We start from the raw sequence: 24,396 nt of genomic DNA on the forward strand, positions 1-24,396 counted from the left end.
TCAGACTGGAAGTGCAGGCTCAGCTCTCAGGACTCTACAGGCAGCAGGTGCTCACCTGCTCCTCCACCTGCTCCTCCACCTGCTCATCCACCTGCTCATCCACCTGCTCATCCACCTGCTCATCCACCAGCTCTCACACCTGTGTTCTGTGTGTCACCTCCTCTCTCTCTCTCTCTCTCTCTCTCTCTCTCTTCTCTCTCTCTCTCTCTCTCTCTCTCTCTCTCTCTCTCTCTCTCTCTCTCTCTCTCTCTCTCTCTCTCGTCTCTACAGCCGGACCCGCCTCTAACTCCTCAAGCTGATCTTCGCCCGTCGAACGCCAACGAAAAGCCGCCGCGTGAAGAAACCCGAGGTCTTCTGGAAGAGCTGAACCGCCTCAATGCGCAGGAGTCGCCTGCCTCAAGGCCCGAGACGCCGCCCGCCATCTGGCTGCAGGACGCCGAGGGCAACCAGCGGGCTCTTCTCGAGACAGAAGACGCACCGCCGCCGGCCTCAGAGAAACAACTCCTGTTCCCTCAGAGCGACGGACGAACCGTAGATTCGCTCCAAAGCGACCGCGAGCGAGTTCCCGCTTCAGAGACGCAGATCGACGACGGCGACTTCAGGTCGTCGATGCCGGAGACGCCTTCGGAGGACGACGACGACGACTCGCTCGGCGGCGGCGGCGGCTGCGTGGAGCTGCACGTGCCTCCGGCGGCGGCGGCGGCGAGGCTCTCCAGGGAGGCGGAGCTGCTCAGGAGCCAGAACGAGGCGCTCAACCAACGCAACCAGGAGATGCTGAACCAGCTGACGGAGGCCGACCGCGAGATAGAGCGGCTGAAGGCGGAGCTCGGCGGCCGGTACGCCGAACCCCGCCGCCTCCCCGAGGTGGAGCAGCTGGCGCTGGCGCTGGCGAGGGTGGAGGATCTGGAGGGCGAGCTGAGCGCCAGGGATGGGCGGCTCCTGGAGGCCCAAGCCGCCATCGCCTCCCTGCAGGAGAGCGCCAGGGAGGGAACGAGGGAACCGGAGGAACCGGAGAACAAGGGGTACCTGCTGCGGTGCTTCGAGGCCACCGAGGCCAAGCTGACGGAGCTGGAGGGGAAGCTGGAGCGAGCGGAGCGGGGGAACGCCGAGCTGAGGGCGGAGAACGCCGAGCTGAAGGCGGCCGAGGAGACGAGGGCGGCCGAGGAGACGAGGGCCGACGTCGGGAGGCTGGAGGAGGAGGAGCTTGAGAAGTCGAGGGGTAAAAAAGATGGAGAGAGCGACGGATGTGTTTCTGGAGAAGAAAGGATCCGGCAAGTGATAGACGGGATGGTCATGAGGTTGAAGGCTTTGGAGCGGCTGCTGGAGGTGATGGACAAGTTTGATTTCGGTTTAGGAAAGGAGGAAGAGGAGGAAGAGGAGGAGACCGTGGAGAGCCAGTTGAGGTGGGAGGAAGAGTTCTGGAGTTTCCTGCTGGACAAACTGAAGGTCAACCCGTCCGAGTTCGAGGAGGAGAAGCCCGAGGAGGAGGAGGAGGAGGCGCTGCTCAGCGAGGTGACGGAGCGCATGGCGGCGGAGAAACGGATGCTGCTCCTCGGCCACCGCCTGCTCTCCGCGGACGCAGACGCGAAGGAGCCGCCGGACGTCATTTGGAGCGTCGCAGCCAGCGAGACGGACGAAAGCGGGAAGTTTGATTCCGACCGTTTCAGGAGCGCCGCGCGGGACAAGATCTCGTCGCTGAGGCGCCTCGCTGCCGTCGGCGTCGTCGGCTCCTCGGCCCACGAGGAGCTGCAGCTGGCGGCCGACCGGCTCCACCCGCGGTGGTCCGGGTTCCTCCACTCGGCGGCCACGGAGGCGCTGCTCTGCCGCCGCCTGAGCCGGCTGCGGCGCAGACACCAGAGGCGCCTGGAAGAGGCCGAGCAGCTCGTCCGCGGCGCCTCGACGGAGGAGAACCGGCAGCTGAGAGCGAGACTGTCGGACTTGGAAGCGCTGCAGACGATGGCGGCGGCCGAGAAGACGGACGGGTGTAGCCAGACGGACGAAGAAGAAGAAGAAGAAGCTCACCCACAGGACGCAGGTGTTGAGGACGCAGGTGGAGGCGAGATCAGGGACGAGGAGGTTGAGAGCCCAGAAACGACGCACTCGTGTGCTGAAGGTCAGGCGGAGATCCAGGAGGCGGCAGATGGAGATGCAGAGGAAAGTGATGCCGTCCACGAGGGGGCGGAGCCTCTGGGAGTGGAGGAGGAGCCTCTGGGAGTAGAGGTGGAGCCTCTGGGAGTGGGGGCACAGCAGGTTTTAGCGCTGAGGAGACGAGTGGAGGAGCTGGAGGAGCAGCTGGCCGCCATGGTGGAGGAGATGAAAGAAGAGCATGATGGGAAAATGAGTTCTCTTCAGACGCAACATGAGGCGGAGATGGAGGAGCTGAAGGTGAGAGGAGCTCACAAACTTCATGACTTATTCAAGGAGAGTTTACACGACTTAAAGTGAATTAATTGATTGTAATAGTTTAGAGAGAAGTGAGAGGAAAAGATGTAAGGTTCACTGTATACTTTGAATCCTCATTGTTAGTTTAAAAACTACATATTTGGTCATGAAAATTTGGTTAAAAGTCATAAATGTGGTTAAAAGTCATGGAGGTTTTAAGCGTGTGCGTCGTCGTTTCAGGTCACGTGTGAGCGCGGCTTCGCCTGCGTGGAGGAGTGTCACCTGAAGGTCGTGGAGGAGCTGCAGCGCCGACACCGACAGGAGGTGGAGCGCCTCCTGGTGGAGAGAGACGGACTGCTGGAGGAGGAGAGCGCCGCCACTGCCACCGGTGAGCGGACGCCTTCGTCTCTCCGGACGGGGAGCTAGCAGCAGTGCTAGCTTGCTACAGCGGGGAGCTAGCGGAAGCGCTAGCTTGCTACAAACAGTGTTAAACTTTAGGCCTTTAGTTTGTTGTATATTAGTTACATTCATATTATATATATTACATTGTCCCTCATTGATCCTCCTCCAGCGCTGGAGGCCATCCAGAGCGCTCACCGGCTGGAGCTGCAGAAGCAGCAGCAGCTGCAGGAGAGCCGTCGCTCTCACGGCGGCTCAGGAGACGCAGCACACCTGGAGGACAGGTAAGAGACCCGCGGTGCACACTGACGTCCCGTGTCCGCCCGCTGGGTTCTAACGTGTGGCTGTTTAAGGGAGGAGCTGGCGTCCTGCCTGCGGGAGCTGGAGGTTCTGTCCCAGCAGTTCTCCCTGAAGTGTCTGGAGAACGTTCACCTGGTGCAGGCGCTGGACGCCGAGAGGAAGGCGCTGAGCCAGTGCCAGCAGGAGAACCAGGACCTGAGCAGCAGGAACCAGGTGAGAGCTCTTACCTGCTCGTTAACACGACAGCGCTTCTGTTGAGGAGACGGCTGTCCGTCACCACGGCGTCATTAACGTGAGCGCTTTGTCCTGCAGGAGCTGAGCGGTCACCTCGCAGCAGAGATCACCAGACTCTGTTCTCTGGCCGAGGACGCCGCGCTGCCGCCGCGCCCGAGCACGCACCTGTACCAGGTGGAGGTACCAGGACTTTTACTTTCTTTATTTTTATTTTTATTTTAATTTTTAAATGTATTTTATTTTTGTATTTATTTTTATGTATTTCATTTATTTATCTATTTATATTTATATTCATTCTTTTATTCATATGTCTATTATTTTTATTTTATTTATATTTTTAGTATTTTTTACATATAATTACATTTTTTAGCATTATTTTCTTAACAATAATTGTATTTATTTATTGTATTAATATGTTAATTTATTTGAAAAATACATATAATTATTTTTTGTATATATATATATGTATCTTTTTAAATTTATTTAATACATTTTATTTATTTTCATTTACTTCATTAATTTTTTTGTTATTGTGAGTCAAGAATAACAAGATCATGTGTGTGTGTGTGTGTGTCTGTTCGTGTGTGTGTGTGTGTGTGTGTGTGTGTGTGTCTCGTGCTCGTTGTCAGTGATTGACACTAGAAGGCATTAAAGGGCATAGTGCGTCTCCACCACCGTTTCACGCTCTCTGGTCCTCAGGTTCAGTTCACAGTCCTGAACGCTCACCGTGTGTGTCCTCTCAGTGTGTGTCCTCTCAGTGTGTGTCCTCTCAGTGTGTGTCCTCTCAGTGTGTGTCCTCTCAGTGTGAAGGAGCTTCATGAAGCTTATTATTGGATGTCTCTCGTCTCAGATCACCCTGCGAGTGAAGGAGTCTGAAGTCCAGCGCCTGAAGCAGGAGATCACGTCTCTGAGAAACGACCTGCAGGCGGCGCAGAGGGTGAGAATCACACACGAGCAGCATCCTGTGACCCAAAGAGAAGGAAGTGAAGTAAAACACTTCCTGGTGTCTCCGTGACAGGACAAGAGGAACGCCACCCAGAGGTGCAACGACACGCACACGCAGCTGAGCGTCAGCCGGGCCAAAGCCGAGAGGGACACGGGCGAGCTGAGGGAGAACCTGAGGCTGGCCCGCCGCGCCCTGGACCCCACGTCCCCCTGAACCCCACGTCAGCCTGAACCCCACTTCCTCCTGGACCCCACTTCCCCCTGGACCCCACTTCCTCCTGGACCCCACTTCCCCCTGGACCCCACGTCCTCCTGAAACCCACGTCAGCCTGAACCCCACGTCCCCCTGGACCCCACGTCCCCCTGAACCCCACGTCCCCCTGGACCCCACGTCCCCCTGAACCCCACGTCCCCCTGGACCCCACGTCCCCCTGAACCCCACGTCTCTCTGAACCCCACGTCAGCCTGAACCCCACTTCCCCCTGGACCCCACGTCCCCCTGAACCCCACTTCCCCCTGAACCCCACGTCAGCCTGAACCCCACTTCCTCCTGGACCCCACTTCCCCCTGGACCCCACTTCCTCCTGGACCCCACTTCCCCCTGGACCCCACGTCCTCCTGAAACCCACGTCAGCCTGAACCCCACGTCCCCCTGGACCCCACGTCCCCCTGAACCCCACGTCCCCCTGGACCCCACGTCCCCCTGAACCCCACGTCCCCCTGGACCCCACGTCCCCCTGAACCCCACGTCTCTCTGAACCCCACGTCAGCCTGAACCCCACTTCCCCCTGGACCCCACGTCCCCCTGAACCCCACTTCCCCCTGAACCCCACGTCAGCCTGAACCCCACTTCCCTCTGAACGAGTCACCTGACTTCCCTTTGAGCTTCACCCTCAAGAAATACATTTAGAACTACTAAATAATGTCAGAAATCAGGTTAAATTCATTTGGTTTTAAATGTTTGTATAAATATATCAGTTATTAACCTTTTTGATCATTTACAGTTATTTTGACTCCTGTGAAACTTTTTAATAGATGTTTTTCCCAAAAATGATCTTAATGTTGCGCGTTATGTATATATTTTTATCTGTACAGTCATGTTGTTATTGTTACACTTCTGTGTGTGTGTGTGTGTGTGTGTGTGTGTGCGAGCGTGTGTAACCTCTGCTGTGTTTGTGTCGTCATTAAACTGGTCAAGAATTTTCTTTCTTTTTTTATCAATTACATAATTTAAATTTAACTTCTCTGCAGGTAAACATGTACTAGTAATTTATATTTGTAAACTGCAGTATTAAAAATACAAATTAAAATGTATTAATTCAACTAAATTGGCAGATTGAACGCTTTAAGGGTCGCAGTTTATTTTATTTTGTTAACGAGTCAAAGTTTATTCAAGAGAGTTTTTTTAGTTTATTTGTCAATGTGTATAATAAACAGTATTCAGGCTCTGTGGCAGTATTCATCACTCTTCTGGAGGAAGAAGAAGAGCATCAAGTCATCCTGAAAAATAAAGTTAAGCACTGAAACTGTCTGTGGTTGCGAGTGATTATTTCAAAATAAAAGCTCTGATTGACGTTTCTCTCCTACAGCACATGAGGGAAATAGATTAAAAATGAATCACATTCAACAATAAATACAAACCTCTCAACTTTTATTGTGCAAACTGTCATGAGTACTGTTGTATACACTACTGGTAAAAAAAACTGCATTAACCCAAGCACATACCACATTGTCTGAGGCACTTGTACTTTATTTGATTATTCCATTTCATCCTGGGGTCAATGCATGTATAACATACAGATATTAAGTATTTTATAAAAAATGTTTTAAAAAATCCTGTTGCAGCTACACATAATATTGAGACTTATTTAAATAGACTAAAGTTATTAAAGCAATAGAAATAAGCAGAATTAAAAACACTTTACATCCTGTCAAATACAATGACTTGTGTCTTAAAACAAATCGTATTACTTCCCCTTAGTATGTCTTTTTTTCCTTATTTTTTAAAACTTTTAAAATGTAAAAAAAATATTATTTTTTAAAAAATATATTTTGTTTTTACGTTTTTACATTTTTACATTCGTACAAAGACTTTTAATAAATAAATAAACTAAAAATGTAAAACACACTTTTTGTGTGTTTTACATTTTTAAAAACTCGGGCGTCGTGTCTCTCGGGGCTTTTACTTCGAAAGGACGCCGTTCTCTTCCGGTGTTACACGGGGTTTCCTGGTGTCGCTTGACGCAACAACAAAAAAAAAAGATGGTGTCCATGATGACAACTTTAGACATACCGACAGTAGCCAGAGGGGTTCGTGACTGCCTGACAGCAATCATTTAAACACAAACAAAAACAACAACATCAACAACAACAACATGTCCGCCTTGCTGTCGGGTCGCGAGCCAGCTACGTGTCGGTGTTAAATCCGCCCCGCGCGCTGACGTCCGCTCGGCCAGATAACATGGAGGCGCTGCTTTTGTTTACATCCACGCTGCTGACGGAGCGCAGCGCCAGCTAACCCGGCTACCAGGCGCGTTCACCGGCAGGGCGTCCGCCTGAGGCCCGCTGCGGGAGGTCGTCTCCTCCAGGTGAGCACACCTGCTTGTCCAACGCTGTGAAACACGTGCACGGGCCTACCTGTTAACAGGTGAGAGGCGCTCAAGTGAAGCCCTCATCCGGGTTCTAATCAGGACCCCAGATGAGTAGGATGAACACAAATATTCTAGTATTTGTAAATCACACGTAGTTTGAGTTTCTGTTTCTCTTCTTTTTGTCTTTTACTGACGTATGTTTTATTTAAATAGACTAAAGTTAGTAAAGCAATAGAAATAAGCAGAATAAAAACACTTAACATCCTGTAAAAGACACATGTTGTGTGTCATTGTTGACATAATACAACTCTTATTATTCTTAAGTTTTAAATGGTGTTTTTACTGTTTGCTTGTATTTTGCGCTTAATTTTTACACTTGTGTATTCAATGTTTATGCTCAGCTTGAACGCTGCTACTCAAATTCAATTATTAACATTATTGTTGTTGTTGTTATTATTATTTCTGGGAATACTACAGCACACTATACACTACACTCTAAATATGTGTCAGCTTCTCTTCATCTCACGTGTGAATTTAAAAAAAAAAAAGAAGTTTGGGTGGCAGCGCTGCAACGAACAATTTGTAAAAAAATTTTTTAAAAAGACACACATTTTTTTTAGGCACTCAAATTACAATTCCACAGTTTTAACATCTCAATTTCTTTTTCTATTTTTACCCCAACAACTTTTTATTGATCAAGTCTAGTCTTAACATCTCTCGTCATCTCTAAAATGTTTTTTTTTTTTAAGTGTGAAAAAAAATTACAGCCCTAAAATTTTGTGTTTTCTCAAAAAAAAGAGTTCAGTTGATGATTGATTAGAGAAGCGGAAAGCAGATCATTCTTATTCCCATTTTTTCTCTGCGTTTATTTTTCGCAGTAAAATGAAACATTTCCCTGAGTCGTGTTTTGTGTCGTTGCAGCGATGGAGGTGTCGCCTCAGGATCCAGCCCTCATGGCCATGGACCTGTCGAAGGGCTACTCTGTGAACCCGCTGACCCGCGGCCACCCCGAGGCCATGGACCTGGCCAAGCGGCCCGAGTGGTACCACAGACGCCCGCCGGCGAGCTGCGGCGCCGACCTGGGCTCCCCGTACCGGTCCAGAGCCTCGTCCTCCTTCGGCGCCGCGCTGCACGCCGAGCCCGGAGCGCCCGTCTGCTGCAGGGACGCGGCCCCGGGCCCCGAGTCGCTGGGCCACTACATGAACTCCACGCTGGCCCCCGGGCTGGACCTGTACCGCGACGGCGTCCACGGCGGCCTGTGGCACCCGGGCTTCTACGGGCCCGCCGACGCGACCGGCGGACCGATCCTCGAGAGCAGCGGCGGCGAGGAGAGCGACAGCGGCTCCGACGTCATCTTCCTGGTGTCCTCCGCCGAGGAGCCGCTCCTGTGCGGCTCCTTCCTGCCGGACGGCGTGCGGCGCATCGTGGAGCCCTTGTCCCCGGCCGAGTCCTCGCCGGAGGAAGCCAGAGGCTGCTACCTCCTGCCCCAGCCGCTGAGCTCGCCCAGCCCCGCCAGCTCCTTCTCCGAGGACTCCTCGGACAGCTCGGCGGACATCCCCGTCCGCCACGCCCGGCCCGTGGTGCTCCTGTCGGACCTCGCCGTGGTCTACGCCAACCCGGCCGCGTCCCCCCCGGTGGACATCTCGAGCGACGACAGTGACGTCGTCGAAGTCTCGATCGCCGCCGCCGAGGAGAAGGCGTCGCCCCGGAAGAAGAAGCGCAGCGCTCCCCGCAAGAGGAGCCCGGCGAGAGAGCCGCCGCCGCAGAGCGAGGAGGACGAGAGGGTTCACCGCAGGGAAGTCCGGCGGAGCACCAGAATCCGCAAATCCCCGTCCGACACGCCGCCGTTCACCGGCGGCGGCGGCGGTGAGGGCGGCGCGCCTCGGCACAGCTTGAGGAGACGCGCCAAGAGCGACGCGGTGGGGATTTACAACGAGAGCGGCGACTCCGACGGCGTGATGGACTTTGCGGTGAGGCTGTGCGCCTCGGACGAGGAGTCGGCCACGCCGTCTCCTCGGCAGCCGAGCGCGGAGGAAAGAGTGAGCAGCAACTCGGGGGAGTCCGACGCCGACGCGCAGGCGGAGAAGACGTCGCCGCAGAAGAAGTCCACTGAGCGCCGGCCGCCGCGCCGCAGAGTCTCCAGCCCCAAAAGCGCCAAACGGAAGAAGCCCCTCGGCCTTCGTCAGACCACTGGCGTGCGGACTAAGCGGAGACGGAGCTGCGGCGCCGCAGCCGAGCGGCGGGCAAAGACAAAGAGCAAGAAGCCGGCGGCGAGACGGAAGAGGCGGGGTCGAGCGCAGACGGGGCCGTCGGCTCTGTTCGCGCCCAGAGAGCCGGAGATCAAGCTGAAATACGCCAACGCGGCGGCCAAAAAGAAGAACAAGAGGCCGGCGGCGTTTTGCCCGTTCGTCCACGTGAAGAAGACGGCGTGCACCGTGGTCAACTACCAGGAGGACGAGGGGGCGGTCCGGAGCAGCGGGGGGCGGCGGCCAGGAGCCGCCGGGCCGCCGAGCGGGTTCGTCCCCGGCACGACCTGCTTCCGGTTGGCTCGGTTCGCCTCGGACGGCGGCGAGCGTCCGGCGGCGCCGCCGCCGCTGTGCTGCCTGTGCGGTCAGACGGCCAACGCCGCCGGCCTTGGGGATCTCCACGGGCCGTACCGCCCCGCCGCCGCCCGGGGGGAGGAGGAGGAGCGCTCGCTCGTCAGCAGGCGCTCGGTCAACTCCTCCGAGGACGGATGCGGCGGCGAGGACGATGACGGCGTCTCGCCGCCGCCGGTCCGTCTGGACGAGGGCTGGATCCACGAGGACTGCGGCGTCTGGTCCGCCGGCGTCTTCCTGGTCAGAGGGAGGCTGTACGGGCTGGAGGAGGCGGCGCGGCTCGCGCAAGAAACGGTGAAGGCTTCATTTCAAACGCTAGTTATGAAAAATGAATCCGGTTCAAACGCTCAAGTCCTTGAATATTAAAATTCTATATTGTGATATTTGTTAGCACAATATGTGATTATCTTCATTTATTACTATTAGAATGTCATAAAATAGTGAACATTTTACTTCATGATTGTTTTTTTTAGGACTAAAAGTGAAAAATTAACAGATTATAATAATTTTTTTAAGCTTTTTTTAAGTGAATTTATCTTTCGAATGTATTTTTTTCCATCCATTATGAAGAGGAATAATTTTAGCATCAAGTCACTATTAAATAATACATATGAGGATGTGAGTTATTGTATTAAAGTACATTTAAAAAGAGTAAACTTATATTTTAGAGGAGATATTACATATTTAAATGATTGTGTTACACGTGCAAAGAGTTTCATCTCTTTTATTTTTGCGTGACACAAAGTGCTTCTTCTCTTCAGATCTGCTCAGCGTGCCGACACACCGGAGCGATTATGGGATGTTTCCAGAAGGCGTGTGCCAGAAACTATCACTACAGATGTGCCGTTCAATCAGGTGAACACGCAGCACGACGTCTGCAACGTCTCACAGCGATGAACCATCTGTGAGATCCAGCTTCTCAACGCTTCTGTGTTTGTGTCTTCAGGCTGCGTCCTGAACGAGGACAACTTCTCAGTTAGATGTCCGGAGCACAAGGTCAGTTTGAACGGGAGAGGAGCCGCGTGGCCACTAGGGGTCACTAGTGACTCATGGAGGAGCCGCGTGGCCACTAGGGGTCACTAGTGACTCATGGAGGAGCCGCGTGGCCACTAGGGGTCACTAGTGACTCATGGAGGAGCCGCGTGGCCACTAGGGGTCACTAGTGACTCATGGAGGAGCCGCGTGGCCACTAGGGGTCACTAGTGACTCATGGAGGAGCCGCGTGGCCACTAGGGGTCACTAGTGACTCATGGAGGAGCCGCGTGGCCACTAGGGGTCACTAGTGACTCATGGAGGAGCCGCGTGGCCACTAGGGGTCACTAGTGACTCATGGAGGAGCCGCGTGGCCACTAGGGGTCACTAGTGACTCATGGAGGAGCCGCGTGGCCACTAGGGGTCACTAGTGACTCATGGAGGAGCCGCGTGGCCACTAGGGGTCACTAGTGACTCATGGAGGAGCCGCGTGGCCACTAGGGGTCACTAGTGACTCATGGAGGAGCCGCGTGGCCACTAGGGGTCACTAGTGACTCATGGAGGAGCCGCGTGGCCACTAGGGGTCACTAGTGACTCATGGAGGAGCCGCGTGGCCACTAGGGGTCACTAGTGACTCATTCAGGCTGCTGCTGATGTATTTGTTTGTTGTTTTTGTTGATGTTGTGTGTTTTGTGTCCGACAGAACAAACTGCTGACCGTAGTCAACGGGCAACACAAGAGATGACGTGAAAGACACTGGAGGGAACTGGAGGTTTGTAACGTTTGAACAATCGTAGAGCGATAACACACTGACGTTAATGTTCTTCTTCTTCTTCTTCTTCTTCCAGAATGATCCACAGATTTTCTCGGCTGTTTAAAACAACAAACAAACAAACACTAATTAAATTGAGTTCTGGTAAGATTTCACATCAAAGACGGATCAATCAGGGGCCACTTTATTTATAATGTGTGTTTGTCTCTTTAACTGTGTGTGTGTGTGTGTCTCTGTGTGTGTGTGTGTGTCTGGATATCTATTCCTCTTCTTGAAGGTCCACATTTGTATTAATGAACATAGTTATACGAGAGTTTAAATGAGCTTTATTGATTTGTTGTTTAAGGCCTCTTCTTCTTCTTCTTTTTCTTTTTCTTCTCTTTTTTTTCTGCCTTTTTATTTTTTGTATGTTTTAATTAGCTTCAGTCGTCACGTAACAAAACGTTATTTATTTCCATAAAGCTGCATGCACAGGTGACGTTTGCTCCATTGCACTTTATCGGTTGTTATTTATGTCGACTTTATTCTTCCTTCTTTGTACTAACATTCTTTACATTAAATATGAGTTGTAACGCTGAGACCACAAACTGTACATTCAGCTCGTTCAGAGCACTTTGATTTCTGGAGGAATTTTAAGAGTTTTACAAACGTGAAGGAAAGAGAAAGTTCTGGTAAACGTCAGCGTTCAGTGTTCTGTGACGTCTCTGATTGTTCAGGTTAAAGATCCAGTTCCCCGACGCCCAGAGAGACGGACGCTCCACGGCTTGACTGTGATTTCAAGTACACAGAAAAGTCTGAATACCAGCTGCTGCTACGAGGGTGAGCGTCCAGCTAGCACTGCTGCTAGCTCCCTGCTAGCTCCCCAAGAACAACCACAGGTAGCGGGCAAAGCCTTGCTACAGCGGGAAACTAGCAGCAGCACTAGCTAGCAGCAGCGCTAGCTAGCATTAGCGCTAGCTAGCAGCAGCGGGAACAACCACCGAAGGCATTGCGGCTTGTAAGCGATATTTTCGTTAATTTAACGTTTAAAACCCCTTCAGGCTCCTTGAGGTCGAGGAGTTGCTTCTGTCTGTGTTTCATGTTGTAAATATAATATTTAGACGTTGACAAAACAAACATGTTTGTTGTAAACAGGAAGTATGAGCGTTCTTTGTTCACAGATGTAAACACAACCAAAACCTCAAAACAGTTTTTATTGAAAGAGGATTTAATGGAGCCACGTTTCTTTAAACTCAACAGATTTTATAAATAATATAAATATGAAAAGGAAGCAGAAATGTGTTTTTGTGATTCGGGTGAACTGGACCTTTAATGTAAATGTTTCTGTGTCGACTTCCTGTTTCTGTTCACGTGACGACGCACAAAATGTTTGACAAGCGGACGTTTCGCTTTTTATTGTTTGACGAATGAAAAAGATAAATGTTATTTAATAAAAGTCCATAAAACTGAACTCTTGTCTTCCTGGAAACTGAGTCACGCGGCGGCCATGTTTGTTTCTGTAGGTTGAGCAGAACTTGTGATCAGATTTGATATTCGTCTTCTTAAAAGAGGAGTGGACACGGCGGCCATGTTGGAAACAGAGCCACTCAGCTGGCTGCTTCTTCCTCCTCTTCCTCTTCTCTCCTCTTCCTCCTCTCTCTCCTCATCTTCTAGAAGCAGACGAGAGTTTTTGATGAGCAGAAAAAGAAAAATAACATGAAACATGAAACATAAAAGCAGTGGTTTTACACTCCGCGGGGGCGTGCGTGTGTGTGTGTGTGTGTGTGTGTGTGTGTGCGCGTGCGTGCGTGCGGAGCCATAATTATGTTTATTGGGGCATAATTATGATTATAATGACGTGACCGACATACAGCGAAGTGAGATCTAATGCAGGAAACATGAAAAAATTAAAAAATGAAACATGAAAAATGAAAACATCAAACATGAAAAAATTAAAAAAAATAAATATGAAACATGAAAAAAGTGAAACATGAAAAAATTAAACATAAACATAAAACTGAAAAAAATGAAACATGAAAAAATGAAATATGAAAACTTGAAAAAATGAAACAAAAAATGAAAACATAAACATGAAAAAATGAAAAATTCAAAAATGAAACATGAGAAAATGAAAAATAAATAAATATGAAAACATGAAAAAATGAAACATGAAACATGAAAAAATGAAACATGAAAAAAATGAAAACATGAAACATAAAAACGGTGGTTTTACACTCCGCAGGTGTGTGTGTGTGTGTTTGGAGCCATAATTATGTTCATTGGGGCATAATTATGATTATAATAAGGTGACCGACATACAGTGAAGTGAGATCTAATGCAGGAAAACTACATGTGGAGAAGAAATAATAATGCACATGTTGGCCATGGCCTCGTTTGAGCAACTATTATTAATACTACTATTAATACCACTATTCTATAGTATGTCCTTCTGTAGTGTACGACCTCTGAGTGACCTCTGAGTGACCTCTCTGTGACCTCTGTGTATTGACAGAATACATAACTTGTCGAGTCCTCTCGGTGTTTATTAACACGTTCACCACAGTAATAAACACGTCATACAATACTTTGAAAAACAAAGAAATCCCAAACATTTCCACCTCAAAGTGTTCATGAAACATTTCAAACATTTGTTCGTCTTTTCTCACATTTTCTGGGTTCAACTCGATAAAAAAAAGGAATAAAAAATTTCCACTTGTTTTTTCTTCTAATCAGATTTTTTTTTCATTTTTCCAGATTTCATGCATATCGAAAAACTAACTTTATTCACGATACTTTTTTTTCTACCTTTAAACGGTACTCTGGCTGCAGACACATCCAGGTGAAGTCCAGGTGTGCTGCAGTTTGTGGGCGGAGCTAAAAGAGGAAGAACACACCAGATTAACACTCCACACCGCTGGCTGAGAAACAGTCAGAAACAGTCGGTTTAGTTTAGTTATTGTTTACTGGAGAACATGATCACACATTAAATAAGAAAAAGCTTCTACAGTAATTTATCTGGTAAAACAAATCATAAATATCTGATATAAATAAATAATTTAACTCCAAATAAAGAGAAAAAACACTTTACAGGAAGAAATCTACCACAATGACAGCAACAACTTCACAGTCGATCATTTCTCAGCTTGTTTTTTTGCACGTGGACGAGTTCCAACAACTCAACATATTAGAGTCCAATCAACTCAACATATTAGAGTCCAATCAACTCAACATATTAGAGTCCAATCAACTCAACATATTAGAGTCCAATCAACTCAACATATTAGAGTCCATACAACTCAACATATTAGAGTCCAATCAACTCAACATATTAGAGTCCATACAACTCAACATATTAGAGTCCATACAACTCAACATATTAGAGTCCATACAACTCAACATATTGCTTTTTGGGTCGTGAATGTCTTCACGTCCGGTGGGTTCGTCTCAGATGAAGAAACCACCAGACGAGGCTGCAGCCTCTTCACCAGGAAGCAGTGGAGCTACAACGCGGTCGATCCCGCAGCTTCAGCACCGGACACACACACAAACACACAAACACACACACACACACACACACACACACTATCTTCTCGGCGTCTACACACAGATCTCGATGGGTGTGGCCACCAGGAGGCGCCCCCTCTCGTTGTTGTCCCGGTTGACCCTCTCGTAGCTGCCGGTGGAGGCCGGCGAGCTGTTGGCGGACACGGAGGAGTAGCGGGTGTCCATCATGACGCTCCCCTTCGCCGCCGCCGCCGTCGCCGTCGCGAACGCGGGCGACAAGCTCTGCTGCTTCAGCCGGTCCGCCAGCGCCTCCTCCTCGGACGAGGACGAGGTGATGTCCAGAGGAGGCGACGCGCCGCCGCCTGCCGCCGCCGCCGCCGCGCCCACGTTCCCGTTCCCGTTCTCCGTGTCCAGCATCCAGCTCAGGTTGAAGTAGCCGAAGACCTCCTTGACGGAGCAGCGGCGCTCCTGCTCCACGGAGAGGAGCCTCCGGAACATCCGCAGCGCCCCGTCGGTGAAGCGGCGCCACTGCGACGGCACGACGGCGGCGCCGGCGCGGCGGCACTGCCAGCGCACGAACTCCTCGTAGAAGCCGTCGTCGGGCATGGCCTTCTCCCAGGGGAAGTTGCCCGTCAGCATGCAGAACAGCAGCACGCCGAAGGCCCACACGTCCGTGCTGTGGTCCACGCAGAAGCCCTCGCGCCGCGCCGCGTCGCACAGCTCGGGCGCCGTGTACGGGATGGTGCCGCTCACGCGCTTCACGGGCGAGCCGGCGCGCCGCGTCATGCCGAAGTCGGACAGCTTGACCCTGCGGCACTCCTTGTCGAAGATGAGGATGTTCTCGGGTTTGATGTCCCGGTGGACCAGCTTCTTGCAGTGCAGGTAGTCCAGGGCGATGGCCACCTGGTGCACGCAGCGCTTTGCCACGACCTCAGGTAAACCCACCTGAGAGGAAGAGGAGGAGGAAGAAAAACGTGACGTCATGGCTCCATCAGTTCAAGGAGAACTCCATTTACTACAGAACTGATCAAACCTGTTGACAACCTGTCTTACTGAAGGTGGGTGTGTCTTATTGAAAGTAGGCGTGTCTTATTGAAAGTAGGTGTGTCTTATTGAAGGTGGGTGTGTCTTATTGAAAGTAGGCGTGTCTTATTGAAAGTAGGTGTGTCTTATTGAAGGTGGGTGTGTCTTATTGAAAGTAGGCGTGTCTTATTGAAAGTAGGCGTGTCTTATTGAAGGTGGGTGTGTCTTATTGAAAGTAGGCGTGTCTTATTGAAAGTAGGCGTGTCTTATTGAAGGTGGGTGTGTCTTATTGAAAGTAGGCATGTCTTATTGAAGGTGGGCGTGTCTTATTGAAGGTGGGTGTGTCTTATTGAAGGTGGGTGTGTCTTATTGAAGGTAGGCGTGTCTTATTGAAGGTAGGCGTGTCTTATTGAAAGTAGGCGTGTCTTATTGAAAGTAGGTGTGTCTTATTGAAGGTAGGCGTGTCTTATTGAAAGTAGGCGTGTCTTATTGAAAGTAGGTGTGTCTTATTGAAAGTAGGTGTGTCTTATTGAAGGTGGGTGTGTCTTATTGAAAGTAGGCGTGTCTCATTGAAGGTGGGTGTGTCTTATTGAAAGTAGGCGTGTCTTATTGAAGGTGGGTGTGTCTTATTGAAAGTAGGCGTGTCTCATTGAAAGTAGGTGTGTCTTATTGAAAGTAGGCGTGTCTCATTGAAAGTAGGCGTGTCTTATTGAAGGTGGGTGTGTCTTATTGAAAGTAGGCGTGTCTTTTTGAAGGTGGGTGTGTCTTATTGAAAGTAGGCGTGTCTTATTGAAAGTAGGTGTGTCTTATTGAAGGTGGGTGTGTCTTATTGAAAGTAGGCGTGTCTTATTGAAGGTGGGTGTGTCTTATTGAAAGTAGGCATGTCTTATTGAAGGTGGGCGTGTCTTATTGAAGGTAGGCGTGTCTCATTGAAAGTAGGCGTGTCTCATTGAAAGTAGGCGTGTCTTATTGAAGGCGGGTGTGTCTTATTGAAGGTGGGTGTGTCTTATTGAAGGTGGGTGTGTCTTACTGAAGGTGGGTGTGTCTTATTGAAAGTAGGCGTGTCTTATTGAAGGTGGGTGTGTCTTATTTAAAGTAGGCGTGTCTTATTGAAAGTAGGCGTGTCTTATTGAAGGTGGGTCTGTCTCATTGAAAGTAGGCGTGTCTCATTGAAAGTAGGCGTGTCTTATTGAAAGTAGGTGTGTCTTATTGAGGGTGGGTGTGTCTTATTGAAGGTAGGCGTGTCTTATTGAAAGTAAGCGTGTCTTATTGAAAGTAGGTGTGTCTTATTGAAGGTGGGTGTGTCTTATTGAAGGTAGGTGTGTCTTATTGAAAGTAAGCGTGTCTTATTGAAAGTAAGCGTGTCTTATTGAAAGTAGGCGTGTCTTATTGAAGGTGGGTGTGTCTTATTGAAAGTAGGCGTGTCTTATTGAAGGCGGGTGTGTCTTATTGAAGGTGGGTGTGTCTTACTGAAGGTGGGTGTGTCTTATTGAAAGTAGGCGTGTCTTATTGAAAGTAGGGGTGTCTTATTGAAGGTGGGTGTGTCTTATTGAAGGTGGGTGTGTCTTATTGAAAGTAGGCGTGTCTTATTGAAAGTAGGCGTGTCTTATTGAAGGCGGGTGTGTCTCATTGAAGGTGGGTGTGTCTCATTGAAAGTAGGTATGTCTTATTGAAGGTGGGCGTGTCTTATTGAAGGTGGGTGTGTCTTATTGAAGGTGGGTGTGTCTTATTGAAGGTAGGTGTGTCTTATTGAAGGTAGGCGTGTCTTATTGAAAGTAGGCGTGTCTTATTGAAAGTAGGCGTGTCTTATTGAAAGTAGGTGTGTCTTATTGAAAGTAGGTGTGTCTTATTGAAGGTAGGCGTGTCTTATTGAAAGTAGGCGTGTCTTATTGAAAGTAGGCGTGTCTTATTGAAAGTAGGCGTGTCTTATTGAAGGTGGGTGTGTCTTATTGAAGGGGGCGTGTCTTACTGAAGGTGGGCGTGTCTTACTGAAGGTGGGCGTGTCTCACTGAAGGTGGGCGTGTCTCACCTGTGGAGGGATGATGTCGAACAGATCCCCGGCCAGCGCGTACTCCTGAGCGAAGATGTAGTACTCGTCCGTCTCGAAGGCGATGCCGTACATGTTGATGATGAAGGGGCAGGGCGACAGGTACAGGGACACGCTGTACTCCCTCAGGAAGCTCTTCAGCTTGGTGGTCTTCTTCCTCAGGAACTTCAGAGCCATTTTGGTGCCTGAGAAAAGAGAAAAGACGTCTGAATCCTTTCCTCCTCATGTCAAAGTGTTTATTTCACTGAATGAAACTTCATTTGATAAATAATTAAAGTCTGAATGAATCGCTCCCGTCTCTTCAATCCTCTTCCAGACAGGAAGTATTCACATCCTTTACCTAGAAGTACTAACACCACACAAGTCCTGCATTAAAAACTATACATATGTAATATAATAGTATTATCCCAAATAACGATTGCACCTGATGCTCAGGATTAATATTAATGTGGCTGCGTGTTTTTAACTCTAAAAGATCAGCATGCGTCCTGCGATAACCTCTAAAGTACAACGTGTACCTCTGGGACGTACTGGCATTAAATATAAATACCCAAGTCGCTCAGAAGTACCTTCAATCTGTTGTAAATGTACTACATCGCTCCTTTCGTGCTGCAGACAGATCAAACCTCGGCTTGAGGTTTAATTAATAATGTAGACGATTAAAAGAAAACCCATTTGGCCGTCTGGAGGGAACACAGGAGAGAACTCTGAGGTACTCTGAGAGGTACTCTGAGGTACTCTGAGGTACTGAAGTGTCAGCAGACGAGAGATGAATCTGCTCTCCAGGTCGTTTGTTCTCAGCGTGTCTTTCTGGTGGAACACGGAGGCGGTAAAGCAGAAGAGGATGAAACCAGGAACACGTTGGTTTTATTTCCTTCATATGTGAACTTTGCGGGCTGGAAAAGGTCAGGATTCATCTCTGAGACGAGCTTCCTGCTCCATGAAGGAACCGTTTAGGAGCTCGGGGGCAGATGGGCCACGTTATGGGCTTTTATTGTGAAAAGCTTGAACAGATTTTCTATTAGTTGTGCCGTGACTTTTTGCCGTCTGCTTCTGGAGCTGTGCAGGAAAGAGTTTGTACTTCCTGCATGTACTATTTAGAGGTACTTCTACTTCCATATTCTTCTAAGTGTACAGATGGTAGCGCGGCGGTTACCTCTGATCTTGTGGACCACCAGGTCCACTTTCCCGTAGGTTCCCTTCCCGAGCTCGCAGACGACCTCGTAGTATTTGTTGATGTCCAGCTTCTCCAGGTTCTGAGCGGCGATGAGCTGCAGCTCCTCCAGGATGTCGATTGAGGCGCGCGAGGCGCGCGGCGAGGAGCTCATTGTGGAGGAGGGTCGGGCCGCCGGAGCCGGGGGTCTGGTCTGGAGGCGGGGCTTCCTGTGGGAAGGGAGGAGCAGAAAGGAAGGGAGGGGTTCACTACGGAACTCAATAAGACACGCCCACCTTCAATAAGACACGCCCACCTTCAATAAGACACGCCTACTTTTAAAAAGACATGCCCACCTTCAATAAGACACGCCCACCTTCAATAAGACACGCCTACTTTCAATAAGACACGCCCACCTTCAATAACACACGCCCACCTTCAATCAGACACGCCCACCTTCAATAAGACACGCCTATCTAGGGTTAACACAAGAGATGCTAACAGAAAGCTAACACAAGCGATGCTAACAGAAAGCTAACAGGGAATGGTACAACAGGACATGGTGCCTTGCAGACACAGCGGAGGGTTAAAACGTCCCGGACACAAACAGGATGTGCTGAGCAGAAATATACGACAGGCAGATAAAAAGGCGGAGTCAGCTGAACCGAAGGAGCCGGCTGTCCGTCACCGTCCACTCAGCATCCGTCTGACAAGGTCAGTAAAACTAACGCTCAGCGGACGAAGCAGCAAACAGGAATAAACAACAACAACGATGCCAACAGGATGCACAACAAACGGGGTTCTGAACTCACAGCCTTCAGGCTTTCAGACCATGATCAGCTCTTTAGAGCCGGTGTCTTTGTTCTCGTATCACATCATTGTTTACCAAATACTCTGAAGGAACAGCAGCAGATTGGCTTCAACTCATTCTCACAGCTTCTGCGTCCCCACGCATTCAAGGTAAACAAAGACTCGTGAAACGGCTCAAAGAATCTTCTGATGAAGCACAATGAGTCTGATTCAGTTCACGTTCTCTGTGTGCATCAATTAAGCGATAAGGAACCAGAGGCAGTGCTTTATCGTCAATAATGTACAGTTCAAGGGTGCTAACGCCCTTGAACTGTACATTATTGTTGACTCTAGGTTTTTGCCACGTTCAGAAAATCCCATATGGAGTGCCACAAGGCTCCATTCTCGAGCCACTACATTTTGGTCTTCATGTTTTACGACTACGGATCATCGTCTGCAAGCGCAGCATTGATTTCCACAGCTGATGACTCACAACTCGACAGGATGATCAGCTTATTCTGCAAACTGTTCATGGTGCAAAAGCTGTGAGTCACTCAGTCTGAGGCATCAGGTTTCACCCCGACAGCGTGAAGGGAACTGAGCTCCAAAAAGGACAAATCAAGACAAACTTTCATGATAATCGAGTGTCATAATCTAATCATTTATGTGACCTTGGTTCATGTTGGAATAGTTCTTCCATTCCTGCGTCGCTGACTCTCTTCTATCCATCCAGATATTCACAGTGTGCTGAACAGCTTTGGACATATGGACAAAACCCCAAATAGTGTATTTATAGTAAGAGACGTCTTTTCCTTCTTTAGTTACAGTTGGTCGACTCACAAACGCAGAGACGTTACACCGAAGGCATGAACTGTACGCATGACCGACTCCGGTCCAATTTTGTGTTTGCAGAAAATGAACATAGCTAAAAAAGGTCAGAACGCTTCTTCTTCTCTTCCCCCCTCGACACAGAGGCCTCCTTTAATTTCCAGCAGACTTAAACTCCTGCAAAGCTCTCAGGTCTCCCTGAAAGTCAGTAAATCAATCACAGAGTTCAGGATGCTGCAGGCGCTGCAGCCGGGACAAAGGGAGCGGATCACATTGCTGCTCGGACGTCCTTCCCCCTGACCTCCAGTTTCAAAGATCACAGAACTTCTAGAAAATCTATTCGACCAACAGAGGAGCCGCCTGCGTGCTCACGACGTCCCAGCTGATCATTCACCAGCATCTCGGCCACATGCAGATGTGCATCCCACCTGACAGAAGTGCTGAGTCACGGCTCTGCTGCTGAAACAGACGCTGCAGGAAAAAACTGCCTCTGTCACCTCGTTTGTGTTCAGGCCGACGTCCACGTGCAAGACATCTGCACCTGATCAATCACTTGCAAGACTGAATCAATCAATCAATACGTCAGCCGACGGGAAAATACTGAAGGAACAAACCGATGGTCTGAAGTTGTGTTGGTGGGTTACGCCTCGGAGGAAGAAATGATTAATTTAAAATGTTTAATTTAAAATGGCTCCCTCTCTGGTTCAGGACTCCTGGTCTTCTCCTGTGGAGGCGGCTCGGCCCTCCTCCGGTCGGGGCTCGGGCCGCCGGCTCCCACAGAAACATCAAAGCGGCGCCTCGGCCTGTACCGGCGTCTGCCAACACACTGAGGCTTTTGTGCCGCTCGCTCGGCGGCGCATCACTGAGCGCTTTAATGCCGACCGGCTCTGCTGCTGTGAAGCCTCACGCTACAGGAGCTAGCACCAGCGCTGCTTTAATCTCTTCTTCTTCTTCTTCTTCTTCTTCTTCTCTGACGTTCTTTCTCTGCTCAGAGTGTGTGATGCTCTTGTCTGCTGGGTGGCTTTGTGTGTGTGTGTGTGTGTGTGTGTGTGTGTGTGTGTGTGTGTGTGTGTGTGCGCATGAATGTGAGGAGAACACCAGACGCACACATCTCAGCGACAGCTGTACGACTCGGCGTTCGGCTAAGAATAGAAATCGGGACGGACGTGAATAAAACATTAAACACTGATCCTCATGAAATATGATTATTACCACGTCCTTCGACTGAAGACATGCAACTGTGGCGACGCTGTTGAATTAAAACGTTCACGGAGGGAAAATTAAACATCCGTCGCCGTCAAGGAGCATCGTTTATTCAGCTGGATGCAATCTGCAACTTCACCACTAGATGCCGCTGAAAGCCAACACACACTGCTGCGTCACGCCGGAGGTTGAACGTGTTTATTGTGGGAATCTGGATTAAACTTGCATTTTCAGAGCCGTTTACAACAACACGTCCTACCGTCAGACTCTACCAATAGCTCCATGCTAGCTCCCTGCTAGCTCTCTGCTAGCTCCCTGAAAAACCACCGAAGGTAGCGGGACCAGCCCTGGCTCGACGCCCGACTCGGGCAGCGGGGAGCTAGCAGTAGCGCTTCTAGCTACAGTGGGGAGCTAGCAGTAGCGCTTCTAGCTACAGCGGGGAGCTAGCAGTAGCGCTTCTAGCTACAGCGGGGAGCTAGCAGTAGCGCTTCTAGCTACAGCGGGGAGCTAGCAGTAGCGCTTCTAGCTACAGCGGGGAGCTAGCAGTAGCGCTTCTAGCTACAGTGGGGAGCTAGCAGTAGCGCTTCTAGCTACAGCGGGGAGCTAGCAGTAGCGCTTCTAGCTACAGCGGGGAGCTAGCAGTAGCGCTTCTAGCTACAGCGGGGACACCCACCAAAGGAAAGAGCAGCGTGTTCCAGTAACGTGGAACAATGACGTTCACAGTTCGTCTGAATACGAGTTCAGAAAGAAGAAAGAAAACATCCAAAAGTCTTCAGGAAAGAAACTGTGGTATTCAAAGTCCTGGAGGCCACGCCCCCAAAACCTACTTTCATCTCTGTGGTGGATTCATCGTCATGTTTGATATATTCATATTGTTTCTCCAATTAATTGATGAAATCTGTGGCGACATGAGCACATGCAATAACCTGCACGTGCTCACAGGAACATATTGGGATATTTATTCATATAGTCTGTGAGATGTCAAAACGTTGACACAATAAATCACAATTTTTCAGCGCTTGAGGGCAAAATCTTCAAACGTCTTGTTTTGTTGAAACTGACTTGAGGTTCTCAGTGAATTGTGAGGATAAAAACCTTCACTTGGAGCTGAAAGCAGAGCATCCAGCTGTACTCGCTGTGCAGCATCAGAATCAGAATAGTAGATTATATTTATGCAAATCAAATAATGGATGAATGGACACCTCATTTCAGACATAAGAGACCAGACCACATGGTCCTCTGCGGCCCAATGTGAGGCTCCAGGCGGCTTTTTGATGCCATTTCCCACAAAAACAAAGAGTTCTGATCAATGCAAATGGATGAAATGAAGGAGAAGCAGCTGTGAAGCATCACAGGCCTCGTCTGCAGGAGAGCTGATGTCAGTGTCATTGTTTATAGTCTGGACTCATGAAGACCTGCAGCACAAAGACATGAAGCAGCTCTGCAGACACAAAGCATTACAGCATGAGACAGTGCATGAGCGTGTGCACGTGAGCATGTTTGCAAATGAATAATGTGATCAATAAATGCACACAGCAGTAATCCAGTGGCTACAGATGTGTGAGCTGGGCTGAAGAGCTGGCAGCAGCTCCATTGTTCTGTGCTCACTCACACGGGCTCTGATTGCATTATGCATTATTTAAAAATCTGATTTATAATGTGAATCAATCAGCAGTTTCAGATGAATTGACAAAAAGCTTGGCTTGGAAACACAAGCTTAGTATTCGCAGCACAAAGACAAACGCTGTCAATGAATAAAACAACACATTTAAATACACAAACCAGCATTTAATTAGCAGTTAATTGCAGTAAACCTTCCGCGGGATGATCGGCATCTGGTCTTACCTTTCAGGGCGCGCTGCATGCAACCTGCCGGCCCGCGCGGACAGCCGGCTGCTTCACGGGACAGAGGACGCGGGTCCGCGGTCGCTTCGGCGCTTCAGTTCCCGGTGAAGCAGCGACCTCCGCTCGTCTGCGCCGCCGCCGTCGGTGCCTCGTCTCCCCGCTGCCGCTTCAGCCTCGAGCCGCTCTGTCGCTCTATTGTCTCCGCTCTCATCCTGCGGGCTGGCCACGCCCCCTCCCGGCCGCCGCCGTCCAATCAGAGCGCAGAGCGGCGGCCTGCGCTGCCCTGCGACGGCGCCGCGTTCACGGAACGACGGAATTTAAGGTTCTCACCTACAGCCGACGACTGCTGCGGCGATGTGGTTAGCTCATCGGAGTGTTAGGTCTGTTTTAGACGTGACGTCAGGACCGGAAACCAAACCTGTAGAAAAGTCAACCAGACATTAGTAGAAAAAACAAGCGCAATAAACAGTAATAACAAATAAGTAAACCGTGAAAAAAGAAGCTATAAATGCAACATAATCTGATCGGATTGAGTTCTACGAGATTAAAGAGGTCAGTAAACGCCCCTCTGATGAATGTTAAAGCTTTACCATGTTTTAAAAAAGAGTTTAAATGAGACTAAAGTCCTCACAAGAGACAGGAAGTCATGGGACCCAGGTGGAGACAGGAAGTCGTGTGACTCAGGTGGAGACAGGAAGTCGTGTGACCCAGGTGGAGACAGGAAGTCATGGGACCCAGGTGGAGACAGGAAGTCATGGGACCCAGGTGGAGACAGGAAGTCGTGTGACTCAGGTGGAGACAGGAAGTCGTGTGACTCAGGTGGAGTTCCTTCA

At 49.6% G+C, this 24,396-nt stretch overlaps 3 protein-coding genes across 8 annotated transcripts in view; 2 read left to right on the forward strand and 1 right to left on the reverse strand.

The window, feature by feature from the left end:
* The window catches only part of LOC137786967 (myosin phosphatase Rho-interacting protein-like), a 15,217-nt gene extending 10,586 nt beyond the window's left edge, over positions 1-4,631 (forward strand). Inside the window, exons 14-21 of the mRNA XM_068579124.1 lie at positions 1-47; positions 271-2,385; positions 2,623-2,770; positions 2,954-3,065; positions 3,135-3,294; positions 3,394-3,495; positions 4,166-4,252; positions 4,334-4,631. The exon at positions 1-47 is cut by the window's left edge and continues 40 nt beyond it. Coding sequence (XP_068435225.1) covers positions 1-47; positions 271-2,385; positions 2,623-2,770; positions 2,954-3,065; positions 3,135-3,294; positions 3,394-3,495; positions 4,166-4,252; positions 4,334-4,474 — 2,912 coding nt within the window. The 3' untranslated portion in view covers positions 4,475-4,631. The remainder of the gene's footprint in view (positions 48-270; positions 2,386-2,622; positions 2,771-2,953; positions 3,066-3,134; positions 3,295-3,393; positions 3,496-4,165; positions 4,253-4,333) is intronic.
* Positions 4,632-6,493: 1,862 nt separating this feature from the next.
* LOC137786556 (transcription factor 20-like) lies at positions 6,494-12,642 on the forward strand. Of its 2 annotated transcripts, none has more exons than XM_068578504.1 (6): positions 6,494-6,907; positions 7,773-9,742; positions 10,210-10,303; positions 10,395-10,444; positions 11,124-11,192; positions 11,269-12,642. In XM_068578504.1, exons 2-5 carry the CDS (start codon positions 7,775-7,777, stop codon positions 11,163-11,165), a joined length of 2,154 nt encoding a protein of 717 aa, XP_068434605.1. In that variant the 5' UTR covers positions 6,494-6,907; positions 7,773-7,774; the 3' UTR covers positions 11,166-11,192; positions 11,269-12,642. The 2 variants fall into 2 exon arrangements, with proteins under 2 accessions (XP_068434605.1, XP_068434604.1); XM_068578503.1 differs by having other exon boundaries at positions 6,494-6,848.
* On the reverse strand, positions 12,494-23,837 carry unm_sa1261 (un-named sa1261). Of its 5 annotated transcripts, none has more exons than XM_068578506.1 (6): positions 23,564-23,837; positions 18,902-19,128; positions 17,728-17,930; positions 14,777-15,620; positions 13,977-14,045; positions 12,494-12,838 (listed from the first exon to the last, which is right to left on the reverse strand). In XM_068578506.1, exons 2-6 carry the CDS (start codon positions 19,071-19,073, stop codon positions 12,666-12,668), a joined length of 1,461 nt encoding a protein of 486 aa, XP_068434607.1. In that variant the 5' UTR covers positions 19,074-19,128; positions 23,564-23,837; the 3' UTR covers positions 12,494-12,665. The 5 variants fall into 5 exon arrangements, 4 of the variants coding, with proteins under 4 accessions (XP_068434607.1, XP_068434606.1, XP_068434609.1 ...); XM_068578505.1 differs by having other exon boundaries at positions 12,494-12,841; XR_011077581.1 differs by having other exon boundaries at positions 12,825-12,841; positions 14,753-15,620; positions 23,564-23,835.
* Between the last annotated feature and the right edge of the window lie 559 nt (positions 23,838-24,396).

The sequence above is a fragment of the Clinocottus analis genome, unplaced genomic scaffold (genome assembly GCF_023055335.1).
Source record: "Clinocottus analis isolate CAN_PGR_092001 unplaced genomic scaffold, fCliAna1.0.p SCAF_16, whole genome shotgun sequence".
Taxonomy (NCBI): Eukaryota; Metazoa; Chordata; class Actinopteri; order Perciformes; family Cottidae; genus Clinocottus; species Clinocottus analis.